Source organism: Carassius gibelio, chromosome B7 (genome assembly GCF_023724105.1).
Source record: "Carassius gibelio isolate Cgi1373 ecotype wild population from Czech Republic chromosome B7, carGib1.2-hapl.c, whole genome shotgun sequence".
NCBI lineage: Eukaryota > Metazoa > Chordata > Actinopteri > Cypriniformes > Cyprinidae > Carassius > Carassius gibelio.
In genome coordinates this window covers 23,653,589-23,668,744 of record NC_068402.1, presented here as the reverse complement: position 1 = coordinate 23,668,744, position 15,156 = coordinate 23,653,589, and the positions used below count along the sequence as shown (strand labels likewise).

Here is a 15,156-nt window from a genome sequence, read left to right as displayed (position 1 = left end):
AATAAGCACTTTGATATGTACAGGACAGCAGGGATAATAATAACACTCAATATATGGAGCTTTGTTAATAACTTTCAAAGCTTTGCAATGGAAACCTCTAATTTCTCCCAAAATAAAGACAGTTTAAACAGTTTATAAACATGTACAAATGTCTTGTGTAATTTTAATTTTAATTTGATTTATAATCAATCATTTTAAACAGTCATCTTCCCTTTAAAAGTTACATTTGCTTTTGCGTTGTTTGTGAGTCAGCAACAATGATACTTGAAAAAAAGTAATGATAATAAACAAATAAAATAAAATGAATAAAAAATAGCTGTCACAAAGTAAGTAGAAATGAATGTCTAATGCTTGAAGAACACAGAGAACCAAAACTTGCATTTGCCATAACTGTATAGCCTATATTGACATATATTCATTCTTTAAAAATCAATTAAAATACGAACTTCCATTTCAGAATATAGTCTGATATCTGATGTTTATTAATATTCATCCTTCACAATCTTACAATTTGGCCGTGTCTGAGCATGTGTTGAATATAGTTATTCACATTAGGGCTTTTTTCATTTGTTTATATTCATCACGTACTGTACCAACATAACTATGAGATATAAAATCACGCTTTGTGTACGTGTGATTTTACTGCATGAGACCCAGTTAAGTTCATGAATAAATTCAACTTAAGCAGCGCAAAAGGTTGTGGGTTTGATTACTAGGTAACACGTTAGGTAAAAAAAATAATAATAATAAAAATGTATAGCCTGAATGCACTGTAAGTCACTTTGGATAGAAAAGTGTAAATGTACTGTATCACGGTATTATCATAATGATAGTCTCCCCAAAAAATAAATAAATTGACTAAATGTGTATATAGTAGTATAAAAAAATTAACTAAATACAATATAAAAACACAAATGAAATTATCAATAGAAGAAAACACAGAGTTAGCCCCTAAAGTTCACATTATTGCTTGAGAAACACTGTTACGTTCAAATGTAATGAAAGTTTATTCAATTTTACAATGAAATTGAGTTTCTATATATGTAATGAAAGTGAATGCATTAACATTCGAAACAAATCAAGCAGTTTTTTATATATACAGTAACACTGTATTGTGCTTGACAAGATTAAATGATCATACGCCTTCTAAGCCTTCTTTTATTTACAACTTCGTGTCTAAGAATAATAGTCAGAATACCATGATCTATCAGACCACTGCTCCTCAAGGCCTCCACATTTAAAGACAATCCAAACATTTCCTTTCCCACAAGCCCAGAACTAAGCAGACAGATATACATGGATAGGAACCAAGCCAAAGGATGAAGGTGTGTGTGGCCGAAGCTCCAGCACTGGGTCAAGCAGGTGTTGTTAAGCTGGCTATAACATGATCCAGGCCTTTCTAATGGCTGAGGAGCAGGGCCGAGCATCAGTGCTGGACATAAGTGCTCATCTGCTCAGGTATCAATAACATTTCCAGTCAGCTTTTATATACACCAATACTGATCTATTCTCATGCAGACATAGAAATATCGATGAAGGCAACTCGATGCAGACATGATATGTGACTGTTGGCATGAAAGCTACCTGGAAGTATATAAAATCGAATAAATTATCTCGCTCTTGTGTTACAACTCTTTCCATCTCTTTCTCTTGAATTCCCCTTCTCCGTCTTCTCATCCCTTCCTTTCTATTTTGTCCCCAGGATCTATTTGTCTGCCGTAAGAAAAATCCTTCAGTTCGGAGGAGTCAGTGGAGAAGGCTTTGGCGGTGAGGGGAGGGCCAGGGAGGGCCACCTCCAAATAAGTTCCATTAATCACCCAACACACTCTAATGTAACTAATATTTTACAATTAGAGGAGACAAGACTGAGCTCCGAGCCATCTATCTCTCTTATACCACATGATCACCGATTCATAAGACCCTGCCTGAGAGCTGAGCAAACACACGCGCGCACGCACACACACTCTTGTTAAGTTGCATGTGTATGTGAGACTGTATGTGCTCGCTGATGATGAGCATTATGACACGGTGTGTATCCAGACGCACAGAGAGCTCTCGAATGGTGACAGATGACTGTTGTCTGCGTGCGTGTAAATGAGAGAGGAAGAGTGCGCAAAAATGTGTAAAAATGTGAAAAGCCTGTCAAAGAACGTCTGATAAGATTGATTACAGATCGACTGCAGATTGAAAATGGAAATAGAATGCAGACAATGCCTTTCTCTTTCAGATATCATTTAGTTGGCCCTAATGACAAGCTATGCCACTGTATAAACAGGCTATATGTGACTGACTTAATGGCAGAACAAAAAATATAAGATTTGAGTATTAAAATGTGTGCCACAAACTCTCACATCATTTCTATCAAGATTTACTGTGGTAATATCCATTTCTTGAGTGTAATCTTTAATCTGGCGTGTGTTGATCTTCAAAGATCAGAGTGTTAAAGCTTCGATCAGTTGCAATGGCGCTATACGTTGTTTTATAGCGCCATCTGGTGGTCTGAATGAGGATTGCGTTTGCTGTGGTATGTATCCTTCCTGCTGGCCAAATGAAAGCCAGCTGAACAAATGAGAGAGAAGAGAGGTTCAAGCGCAGGTCACCATCTGCCTGGCTACAAGTGCTGGCACACAGCAACCCAACCGCGCTGCCTTCTTAAACACACACTCACACAAATATGACACCATGACGAGATGAGTGAGTGACACTAAAGTGTTTTTCAATATGTAAGGATACGATTTGATATACACATGTAAAGACTGATATTACATATCAGTTTTTCTTAAATACTATACTGATACCTCGGAATAGTGACTGAAAGATCACCATATTCATTCTTTAAATTGTAACTACAATATATATATATATATATATATATATATATATATATATATATATATATATATATATATATATATATATATATATATGCTTATTTTTTATCCTTCATTTTCTGTATTTTCAGTCAAGACTAATGGCATAAATGAAGCTAAATATAATTGTCTCTTTTATTTTCTGTCTGTCTTTTTTTTTTTTTTTACTTTGTAAAACAAACATGAAGGGGCAAAAAAAGCAAGAAAAAGAAACGTGTTAAATTCATCTTTTTACCGCAGTTATGAATTTAAGTCATGTATATATATATATATATATATATATATATATATATATATGATGATCAAAAACAGAGAACAAAACAGTAATCTTGTAAAAAGTTATTACAATATAAAATAATGTCTTCTATTTTAATATCCTTTAAAATATAATTTATTTCTGTGGTGCAAAGCTGATTTTTCTTTTTCTTTTTCTTTTTTGGAAACTGCTAACATGTTGATGAGTAAAAAGTTAAAAATATCAGCATTTATTCAAAATATAAATCTTTTTTAACAATATTTTTTTTTTCCTTTGCTATCACTGTTTAACAGATCCTTGCCGAATAAAAGCAAAAAAAAAAAAAAGAAAATAAATAAAGAAAAGAATAAATATTTACTGACCTCAAACTTTTTAAACGGTAGTGTATGTTGTTAGAAAATATTTCTCTTTTAAATAAATGCTCTTCTTTTTAACTTTTTATTCATCAAATAATCCTGAAAAAAAAATTAATCACAGGTTCCAATAAAATAAAATACAAAATATTAAGCAGCACAACAGTTTCCAGAACTGATAACAAATCAGCATATTATAATGATTTCTTAAGGATCTTGTGACACTGAAGACAAAACAGAAAAACATTATTTTACATCGTAATGATATTTCACAATATAACTTTTTTTGTCCCTTTTCTTGAGCAAATAAATGCAGCCTTGATGAGCATAAGAAGCTCCTTAAAAAACTTTTGACTGGTAGTGTATCCAGTAAAGTGTAGTATATATGTATTCATACAACATGTTTCACACAATATTTATCTATCTATCTATCTATCTATCTATCTATCTATCTATCTATCTATCTATCTATCTATCTATCTATCTATCTATCTATCTATCTTGTTTACGCTGTATTTAAAATAGAGAGAAAAAGTCCTTTGACTTCCATCAGTGCTCCACAGTGCTCAACAACTACACCCATGGAGGGGGGGAGTGGGGGGGGGTCAGGAAAAAGAAACTTTTTCAGGATGTGAGTTTTATTAGGTCCAGGCCTTTCTCCATCTGGTCTAGTGTAGCTGATCCGTTTAAAAATTAGTCAGGCGTTGACCTCAGACACCTCCCCTCAACAGGGTCCCGACGGCAGGTTAACACAAATATGGATCCCATCAGACTAAAGGAGATCGGGTTTCCCTCCGCTGAGACCCCACTAACTCACAGGAAAAGGTTAAGAAAAACATGAAACACAGACCTATAATGGGAAAATGTTCTCTCGGTCTGCGGTGGAAGCGGTGCTCGTGTGTATACGTATGAGTGAGGATGGTTTTCATGTGTTTAGAGAGCAGACTCTTATCTCTCTGAGGTATAGACACAACAGGCCCCTGTGCCAAAGGGTGTCAGTTATCGCTTGTCACTGGCCTACGCTGAGAGTGTGTGATGGGGCAAATCCATCTTTAAAAGAGTGCTGGGGAGAGGGAACGTCCTTGAAAGACATGTCCTGTGTTTATATGTGTTTCTGTGATACAGTTCATGAAATCAGAGAAACAACAGACAAGTCTTCTTATTGTATTTAGATCACACGACTGCTTGGAAAGTACAAAAAAAAGTCATTTAATCTCATTCATGCCACATACACTGAATTTAACGTTCACATGGACTATAAAAATTATTGTCTTGACTGAAAAAGGCAGAGAGAAAATTGAAAAAGGGCGGATGAGCATCAATTGGCAGACTAGTCTCCAGCTCTCACAGGTTTGGGGAATTAACACGGCTATAGCCCAAGGGTAGAAAGCCACAGTTAGCAGGAGCACAGCTGGTAATGCGAGCTGTCATAATCCGCACTGCTCCCAAGTCAGACTCACACACACACACACACACGCCTGTAACCCTGCAGCTAACACCGTGTACTACACTTAACATGGGAGTCGGGGTGGAGAGAAACAGGAGGAGAGAAGAGTGTATCATTTCTGCTGTCTATCGTACAAAGTCCTCAGCTCACAACAGTACGATGAAATGTTGCCCTGTATGTGTCTGTGCAATTCTGTTTGAAAGAGTGCTGGGCTAATACTCAAACGATTAATCGCGATTAATCACATCCAAAATAACTTAATTAATATACACAGTACACGCACATATATTATGTATATATAAAAATACACACACATTTATGTATGTATTTAAGAAAAATGTTATGTTTACATATTTAATATATTAATATGTGATATACATTATATGAATATAAATATATACATGCAAATATATGTAAATATTTTCGAAATATATGCTGTATGTATTTGTATTTATATAGGCTACATAATAAATATACAAAATACTTATATATTATGTAAACAAAAACTTTTATTTTGGACGCAATTAATCGTTGGAAAGCACTAGTTTATAATGATTTAGTTTTACAATAGATTAATTTGTTTATTTCATCTTTCTAGTAAAATGTTAGCAGGTTTTTATTTTTATTTTTTTTATTTTATTTGTATTTTTTACTCCAAAAGCATGGTTACAAAAGATGTCACTGACTTAAATTACTGAATATATCTTTGGTGTTCATTTGTCTTTTTGTGGCAAAGTGTCAACTGTTTTAAATGTTAGTCTTATAAATGTGAGAGTAAATTTAATGTATTAAGGCTGGAAAAGAAAATGCTCAGCAAGAGACCATTTATTCGATCAAAAATAATGTGATTTTCAATTTTACAGTATTTAATTTTAAAATACCTTTTGGTCACACTTTATTTTAGGGTCCAATTCTCACTGTTAACTAACCATTAACTATGACTTTTGCCTCAATTAACTCCTTATTTGCTGCTTATTAATAGTTTATAAGGTAGTTGTTAAGTTTAGGGTATCGGGTAGGATTATGGATGTCATGCATTACATGTACTTTATAAGCACTAATGAACAGCCAATATGTTAATAATGGACATGCTAATAAGCAGCTAGTTATCAGTGTGAATTGGACCCTATACTAAAGTGTTACCTAACTTTTCTATTTTAAAATATTTTAAACGATAAAGTTGGCTTTTCAACAGCCTTCATTTTAGTCTTCAGAAATCATTGTACTATGTTGATTTTGTGCACAACAAACATTTATTATTATTATTATTATTATTATTATTATTATTATTATTATTATCATTATTATTATTATTATTATTATTATAAATGCTGAAAACGGCAGCGCTGCTTATATTTTAGTGACCCCCCCCCCCCCCATGTATTAAATGATACATTTAATATTTTAATGGTCTCAGGTGGATGAAAATAGTAGTTGATTTTAAAAAGTTTTTACATTAAGCAAAGAATGGGGGAAAATGTAAAAAAAAATTTATAAGTTTCATTTTTTTTTTTTTTTTTGTATAGTGTTAAAGACAAAATCATACATGGTAGGTTAACATTTATTGCACCCTTTTCATTTTCACACAAAACATTTTGTGAGAGCACAATTTTAATAGCAAATATCTGGTCAAACGGCACAAAAAAATGCTCAAGTTGTTCACGCTGGTGTTTCATAGTTTGAATACATTTTATTTCTCATTATAAGTACAGTTCAGTAGTTACAAAACAAAGCATCTGCCATGAGGATACAGCAACCAAATGAAAATCATACAGTCCACAAGACAGCTCAGAGGTGTGGAATGCTCATATATTAGTCCAGAACGACTGAAAGAGAGATAGATGCTCAGTTATACTACACAGAGGAGGTGTGCTCATCTAGAACCAGTGTATATAGGGATTGGTCAATACATATCCTATCACTGACCCTCCCTCTCATAATTCCTTTACCTTACGTAACCTGTACTAGTTTACTCAAACTAGTTCACTAAACAGCTTCACTTTGAGACTTGTTTACATTTTTTATCATTCTTCTTCTTTTTTTTTTTAATTGTAGTATTTAAGAGAGGACATAACCTTGCATGGAAACTATAAAAACGATTTAAGAAATATTTTTTGGAAAGAGGACAACTAAAGTATATATCGGAAGAGAACAGACTCGAACACGCACACAATGACTTACAGGGAAGTTCATTGAATTGATTCTCAAAGCAACAGAGATGACCATCATAAGATGAGATAGTTTGAACTACACAGACCAAATCAGCAGAGTTCACGAAAGAATATCAGTTCACGACGTCAAGGGACGCACAGACACGCACGCACGCACACACGCACCTTCATTTTCCATTAGCGCTCTGCGTACTGTATAGACTGCTTTTTCATTTACTATCACAGTGCAAAATACTTCGGGGGGGGACCTCGGTTTGTATTTGCTTGCATGAGGCATGGGTATATATACTGTATGGATTTATATGCTTGCAGCAACAGAAGAAGATTGTCGATCTTTCTTTTTTTTTTCTTTTTTTTTATGTTATTGGTATTTTACAAAGGTGAAAGGCAAAAATTACAGTACTAGAGAAGAAAACTCCAATCTAATACCTATACTCTAAAACAGCTAGCTTTGTAAATGCAACAACGCATGACTGTATCTATGGCTAGACAATACTTGTTTCTTGTTTGCATGTTTCTTTTCTTTCTTTTTTTTTTTCTTTTTTCTTTAATAATTGAATACATCAAACCATTTCAGTAGTCAGTAACACTTTGCAACACTGATTGGTGGCAGTATATTACAAACACAATCTCATAACCAGAGTACTTGAAGTGAGCAAGACTGAGATCAAAGCATGGAGGGTTAGGGGCCGTGTTTCTGTTTGATTTCTGCAGGCTGCACGTTGGCAGTCTCCTTGGCTCGTGCCGTCTCTTCAGACACGCTCGGTGTAAACTAGTTCTTCTGTCACCTCGGCTGGTTTTTGTCTCGGATGCTACAGCGGAGTTCAGCTCTGAACGTCTCACAAACACATCGTGAAATCACATCGCCAGTTCTCAAAGGAAAAGGCGTAGCTTCCCTTTTTTTTTTTTTCTCTCGTTTCCTGAAAGTACTGGATTGTCGTTCTTCTGCTTTGACGTCCAGGCACTGACTGCTGAGAGTGTGCTGACTATGAAGGAGTTTTTCCACAAGAGTGTGCTTGGTCTCCAAACGTGTAGTGGGTTGGTCCAACCGTCCAGAGGAAAGAGAGCCTCAGACAGATAACACTGGTGAAGTTTCAGTGGGCAGTGAGAAACACCGACACACACAGAGAGAGAGGGGGTTCAGTTTCTCGCTCTCTCAGTCTGAGACTGGCAACTGGCCGCCATCTTGGCTCAAGGAATGTGTTGCTCTGAGGGACAAGCACTTCAAAGTTTCCTCACTAGGTCAGAGTCAAAAAAGCTATTAAAAACACAGAAAGTATTTATCAGCTACACAAGGGAGGATTCAAGACACGTAAAACACAGGAAGCAAAAAATCTTATTTCTTTTTTTTTTTTTTTTCCTTGTTTCCAGCTCACTAAACATCAACAGATCTTCTCTCCTTCATCCAGCGTGAACGCTCAGGGAGGAAACCATCTGAGCTGTCCATTTTATTAGTCTTTTTTTTCCCTCTCTCTTGAAGTCTTTTACGTTAAATAATGCTTTTGATAAGATAATGTCCTTCATAGTCCCAGTCCTCTTCCTCTTTTTCCGCCGCCTGCTCTTGGCCGCTCAGTCCAGTAGGGGGAGGTGATGTTAGTTTCTGATTAGTCCTGCATCTCTGTGTCAGTTAGGCTATGTTCAGGGGTAAGAGCAGGGCCAAACCGTCGGGACGCCTCTTCCTCCGCCCACAGATGAACTACGGTTAAGAGAACAAACGCAGATTAACACCACCGCCTGTGTCCTTCCTCTCTCTCTCTCTTTCACACAAATGCATACAACTTTGACAGACCATTATTAACAGAAAAAATAAAGAGTTTGTTGTGATTCATTTTGAATTGACTGGGATTTTGGTAACACTTTGAGGACATGAAATTCAAAGAACTCTTATGGTTATTATTATTAGCCTGTATTGGTTATTATGATGACTAAGACCATCAGTAATGACTCAAACATGTTTTCTAAAGAGTCCCAGTGATTTAAGGTCCACTTAAGTGTAAAAGCAAAATGTGCATACTTGCCCTTGAACAACACACGGTTTTGAAACAGCAATAATTATTGAAAGAAATTTTTTTTTTTTTTTTTTTTGCTTTTAATCACTTAATAATTATTACAAAGCAGTTATTATTATAGTAATAATAATTTAAAAAAAAAAAATGATTTAGGACCCATTTGTTAAAAAAAACAATGAACGACCACTGTAATGCCTTTGTGTTTGTGTGTGTTTAAACGTCCCTCCATTCATATGTACAGCTAATGGCACTAAAGAAAACACATCTTGTGAATTATTAGATAAAACGTTAGATATTGGAGGAGGGTAATTTGAATACTTTTAGATTCTTCCAGCTCTAATATAAAGATATAAATATATAAAGTCTTCTAATATAAAGACAATAACTCTCTGAACACTGCACTTGTGCAATTACTGCTGAAGTTTGAATCCGGCGAAAATGCTTACTGCTTTTTTCCCCCCTCTATTTATGTGCTATCGCCGTTTGAACTAAATAATATGAATGTTGTTTAATTCCCTCTACAACCCCTAAGAAAATTATTTGGCAATAAAATCTACAGAGTGCATTTCCGAGTCGTGTTCTTTTTTAAAGTGCCTCTATGAAAATGACAAAATGAAATTAAAACATGCATTTATTTGAGTGTGCTCTCGCAAGAAATGTTATGGAAATGAAACGAGGAGTCAGTTCCCCGCTAATAATGGAATAAAACATCGTCATTTAGATTTGCCAAAGAGCAATAACGCTGACGCCCACTCGCTTTGCATTATGCGCACATCTGAGGCGTGCACTTCTTTAACAGACACACTTTCCACTCAGATGTCAGACGCTTCTGAAATTGCTGAAAGAGATTAAGAAAAATAATTAACCACTCTTGCATTCTCAAATGCATGTTTTTTGTTTTTTGTTTTTTTTCACAAATGCCACTGATCTACTATTTGAATTGGATTTTACGGTCATCTTGAATTTATACTGATAGCAAGTGTGGCTAAAACATTTTCTGTTACTGATGCCATTTCAGGAATACCTCCCCATAATGAATTTATTTCACAAATAAAAAAAAGGGCCCAATAAAACGGGTTATCTGAAGATTTGACTGCTCCCAATAAAATAAAACAGCTTTTACTATTGTGTCTGGAGTCTCCATCTTATGCATACACCATTAAAACTTATATTTGAACATTTTAAAATGTACTATTAATTTATTCATGCTTAAAAAAATGAAGTGCGTCTTTAAAATGAATACCAGACTTGCCAGAATAAGCTAATCAAACCAATGGTTTCTTTCAACTGCTCAGACTGAAGGATGCAGTGCACAGTTTGTCCAGGAGATGGCAGTATAAGCCGCCGAATACGCAATCCACCCGAATTCATGCTGAAAATAAGATCTTGTTACTCAATGTCATTTTCCTTTAACCTGCTGATATTTCATGTTAATCCACAGATAAAGTGGCTGTTATTTATCAAATCAGAAGTGATTGGCAGTGTTTTAAAGACTATACTGCGGTCACAGCTATACAGCTGGCTGATGGCATTTTTTGTGTGTCCGTGAGGAAATTAAGATAATCATAACCATAATGATAATAAATTACATTCTCGAGTTTTAAAAGCGCTTGGTCTCCCAGGGGCCAGTGCTCTTCGTGACTCCCTCTTAAAGAAAGTTCTGGTAATGAGTTACAGATTCCGCCCCATATTTGATTTTCACTCTTCATTAACTAAGCCACCTGGAATGTTATTATTTAAGGACGCCATTTCTTTTCCCCAAACAACTGCCACTGTGATCTGGAGACTAGCACACCAACTTTATGATCTTCACAGCTTTTTTTCTCCTTCTGTTCTGATCAATTTTGAAGTCTCCCTGTCTGCATGTGGAGTGATTGCTTAATTATTTCAACACCCTAGAAATCTTCATCATACTCTGGCCTGTCACATTATGTTGTTATCGGTCTGTTTTCTCTCTGGTTGAATCATGAGCCTTTGATATCCAAGCATTCGTTTTCTTTGACTTTAGGTTCAATTATTTTTGCATGATCAATATTATAACTTAATGAAGTTACTCCGTTTAAAACGCTAGTGAAAACGAACCGCTGTCCTGCATTGAATCAGAAGCAAGAGAATGTGGCGCCCTCTACTGCTCAACTCTGATAATACACGCTCGCTGTAAGACAAGAGAGGGCCCTGGAAAGTAATACAAGACATATGGTAAGAGGACACATAGCTCCAGGATCCATCTTATGTTAATACATGTGTCATGCTTAACAGAACGGCTAAATGAAAAGGCAGACAGAACAATAGCACAGCACAAGGCTGGAAGCGAGCTCAGTTAACAAGGGCCAGCACACTTGGGGAAAAGAGGGGCTGTCTGGAGTCAAAGTCCTGACATTTCCTAACTGCTGCTTATTATTCCCGGACCACAGAGTTAAGGCGAAGAGCGCTCCCATCTAAAACACTGGGCCGCTTTATACCCTGACCTCCCTCAGGTATTCTATTTTTACCATGAAATCTACTTAGTGTATATTTGTGTTTCAAAGGCCCGCTCGTTTTAGGTTTCCTGAGAACAGGGGTCATTTAATTGGAGGAAAATACGAGGATATGAATTTCTGAACTATTGAATACATGTTTAAGCAATCAGGTAAGGCAGAACATGCATTATGGAAAGGAGTAGGGAACATTTCTTTTGCACGTGGCCTCTTGACTGATACTTTTACCACATTAAGTAGCTACTAAGTGCTTAGCCCATTCGCAATATCCTCTGTTTAAAAGAAAACTTGAGTTCGGCTGTTTTTGGGAGCTGTTTTTCGAAATGAATGAAGTCTAGATGTAAGTGATGTGGTTCTGCTGAGCACAAACACAACACACACTGCACATTCTGCCACGGAGGGTGGCTTTGTTCTCTCCCAGGCATCCGGTGCTGCTGGAAAAGAGTTGTTTTTGGCAAAGGTAGACCTCATTGTACAGCCCAGTATTTATAAATATGTAAATACGAGTCAGCGTGCGAATACACACACATATAAGCGGGCCGAACGCAAGGAAGTGCACCCAACTCATATTTTTAGAAGGTTTTAATGAATACAGGATGTTTATGAATACCATTTGTAGCGATTCACAAAGACTAGAAGAATCCTCGCACACCACCCCCTCCTCTCCCCTCAAAGCGTAAAAGAAGCCCAATGTTTCTGGAGGAAACGGCAGAATTGAACGTTTCGTTGCTTGTGTGGGTTCAGATTGCCTTTAGCTAAGTATACGGCGGAGCACATAGAAGCAGGCCACCTCGTGCATGTGGCACACTTGAAAAAGTCCTCGGCTTTTTTCATGTTAAAATGCACCGCGAGGAAAGGCCGACTGTGAAGGTAAAACAAACAGTGTGTTTGTTACCCCGCCGGATGACTAGGCAGCGAGTAAACCTGCCTCAGATGATAGAGAACGACACCAGATCTGTTTGTCTTGCACGTATTAACCAGAACGAGAGAAACATCCACACGCAAACCAGACTCTCAAGAAAAGGAAACGAGGCAATAGCTCTCAATTCCGGAGAAAACGGAGGGCTGGGGATGTGGATGTGGATGTGTCTTGCTCTCTGACTCAGTCTATTTCTGGGGCAGAGATTCTCACACTGATACTACCTCCACTGAGCAATTTAAAGCCAAACACTGATGTTGCAATCTGTCTTCTGTGCCTGATAGCGCTTTTCTCCCTCTCTAACCCAAATTACTTTCTTTTCATATCTAATTATATTTGCTAATGATCTTATAAGGGGATAATGGAATGTGCTTGATCTATTACCTTTTTTTGCAATACATAAATACAATACAAATGGCTATGCAGCACTTTTCCATCATCCATTTCGAGCAAAGCGAAGAGAGGATATTTAAACAACGTCTAAAATTTGACCACTCTCTCTTTGCTCGTTCGGTGCTGCTAACAGGGATTCAGATTCAGGAGCAATTTGTCCGACTTCACTGTGGTCTTTTCATGCCTGCTCACTCGTGTGCTCATTCACTAACAGGTTGTGAGGGGGCGACCATCGGGCCACGACCTCCGCCCCTGGCACGTGAGGCATACTGAATGCAGAAAACTCGGCTAAATAAATGAAAAGACGTGTTTTAGGATCAGATACGAGCGCTTTATCCAGCACCCAAGCAGATTTGAATGTTTCTTCCGATCTTTCGGTCTCTCCAGAGGTCATCTCTGTGTTTCTGTGCACTGTTGTTATGAATATTCCCGTCGGCCAGGCCCCGCCCTGGTTTAAGCCTCGCCCCATTCTTCCCTCAGTCTTTTTCCCACAGGCCCGGCGATGGCCACGGCATGACAGCCGCACTAAACCCCCCCCCCGCATTAATGGAAGGAAATGGCATTCGATCTCCATTTGATCTCCTAATCATTTCTGCTGAAATGATAATTAGCCGTCCTCGCAATCCTCTGACTGTTAGAGAACAGTGTAAAATAAAACAGCGCTCTTGTAGCAGGAATGACACTTCACTCAACAGCCGCTAGTATTCAATACCAAATGCGTTCTTCCCGTACGTATATTTACGTAGCCCTCCGAAAACGCGCACACACTCGGGCCTCGTCCGCTGGCGACTGCTGTCTGTGATTCTTTTCAACTGACATAATCCTGATTGATTCGTTCAGCAGATAAAAACTCAGTCCACTTGTGCCCTTTACTGCTGGAACATAATACAGCTCTTTATTCTGCAACAATGTAACATAATGGCGTCGGAATGTGAGGAGGAAAAAAACGTTAGGGCTGCGTCTTAAATGACTGTGACACTCTGCGGTTCAAGCTCAAGCTGTGGTCTAATGTAAAAGAGAGAAAGGAGGAAGAATGAGGGAGAGGTGAGGGGAGGGCGAGGGAGAAAAGAGAAAAATCATTAAGCGCAGATTACCAGAGAGCCTCACTAACAAGGTCGAGGCAGGGCTGCTGGTAAAAGTTGTCATTGTCTGTTTCTCTTAAATGTGTGCGCCTCACATTTCCCTCTGATGAGATTTGTTTTAAATTCTTTGCTTCATCTCCGACCCCCCCTCTCGTGCGTTTTTAAAAAAGAATCTTTTGTTTGACAACAGGAAGACGTGAGGTCATTTTTTGTTCATCGGGACGACTGGAGAATGAATCATGCTTTTTATTGTGCAGGGCTTGCTTAAATAGGCCACACACACACACACTCGCTGCATAAGGTTTGTGTGCCATTTCAGTAGAATTGAAAATGTAAAATATTTAGAAAATGTAAATTTTAATTCCCCGATTTGGATCGAGGTTGCAAACTCGACTGCAGAATGAAGCTACACTGTGATTTTGAAAGTAAGGAATTTAAATTAAACCAAATTCAAATAAATTCATATGATTGCAATGTTTAAAGGGAAAAGCAAAGTTCAAGACAAATTTTGAAAATGTTTTGAAAAAGTTTTCAGACCTAGATAGATATAATCTATTAATTTGTGTTTCTGTAGCTTGATTGGTAGAGCATCAAGCTATCAAGCGCAAGGTTGTGGGTTCGATTCCCCGGGAACACATGATAGGTAAAAATTGATAGCCTGAATACACTGGATAAAGGTGTCTGCTAAACGCGTAAATTAAATTTTTTTATTTAATTTAATTTGAAAGATTATTTAAACTAAATATAATATTATGCAATTATTTATTTAAAAAAATATAAATGTAAAACAAATAAATATAACTTTCAACTAGGATGGAACAATACTTCACTTCTCAAAATAATTAAAAATTATAATTCAGTAAATTCAGTTGATTGAATTGTCTGTGGGGCGTGGCCATTTCAATTAAAAACGACATGAACGATGAATTTGAGGGCAGCCAATTGTTCAGTTCAGAATTTCGCACGACCCAGACCTACACATGAATGCTAAGTTTTGCTTTTGTTGCAACCACTTCCTACATGGCATACACAAAAACAATGAGTAACAGGAAACAAACAGATCATTTTATGTGCAGTAAGAAAATGAAAAAAACTTAAGCTCATCACAAAGGAGACCAACAGACACAGCCTCATTCATAAACATTCAGTGTCTAAGTTGTTCCTATAGGATTGTGTTCA

The 15,156-nt window shown here is 36.9% G+C and overlaps 1 protein-coding gene across 6 annotated transcripts in view; it reads right to left on the bottom strand.

Moving 5' to 3' along the window:
* The window catches only part of znf536 (zinc finger protein 536), a 178,305-nt gene that overhangs the window by 8,777 nt on the left and 154,372 nt on the right, over positions 1–15,156 (bottom strand). For 2 of the 6 annotated variants that reach the window (XM_052561464.1, XM_052561465.1), the window contains one exon: positions 6,597–8,793. The exons of the other annotated variants lie outside the window; for them this stretch is intronic. In XM_052561464.1, coding sequence (XP_052417424.1) covers positions 8,736–8,793 — 58 coding nt within the window. In that variant the 3' untranslated portion in view covers positions 6,597–8,735. Of the gene's footprint in view, positions 1–6,596; positions 8,794–15,156 lie in introns of those variants that run through there. 6 annotated transcript variants of the gene reach the window in all.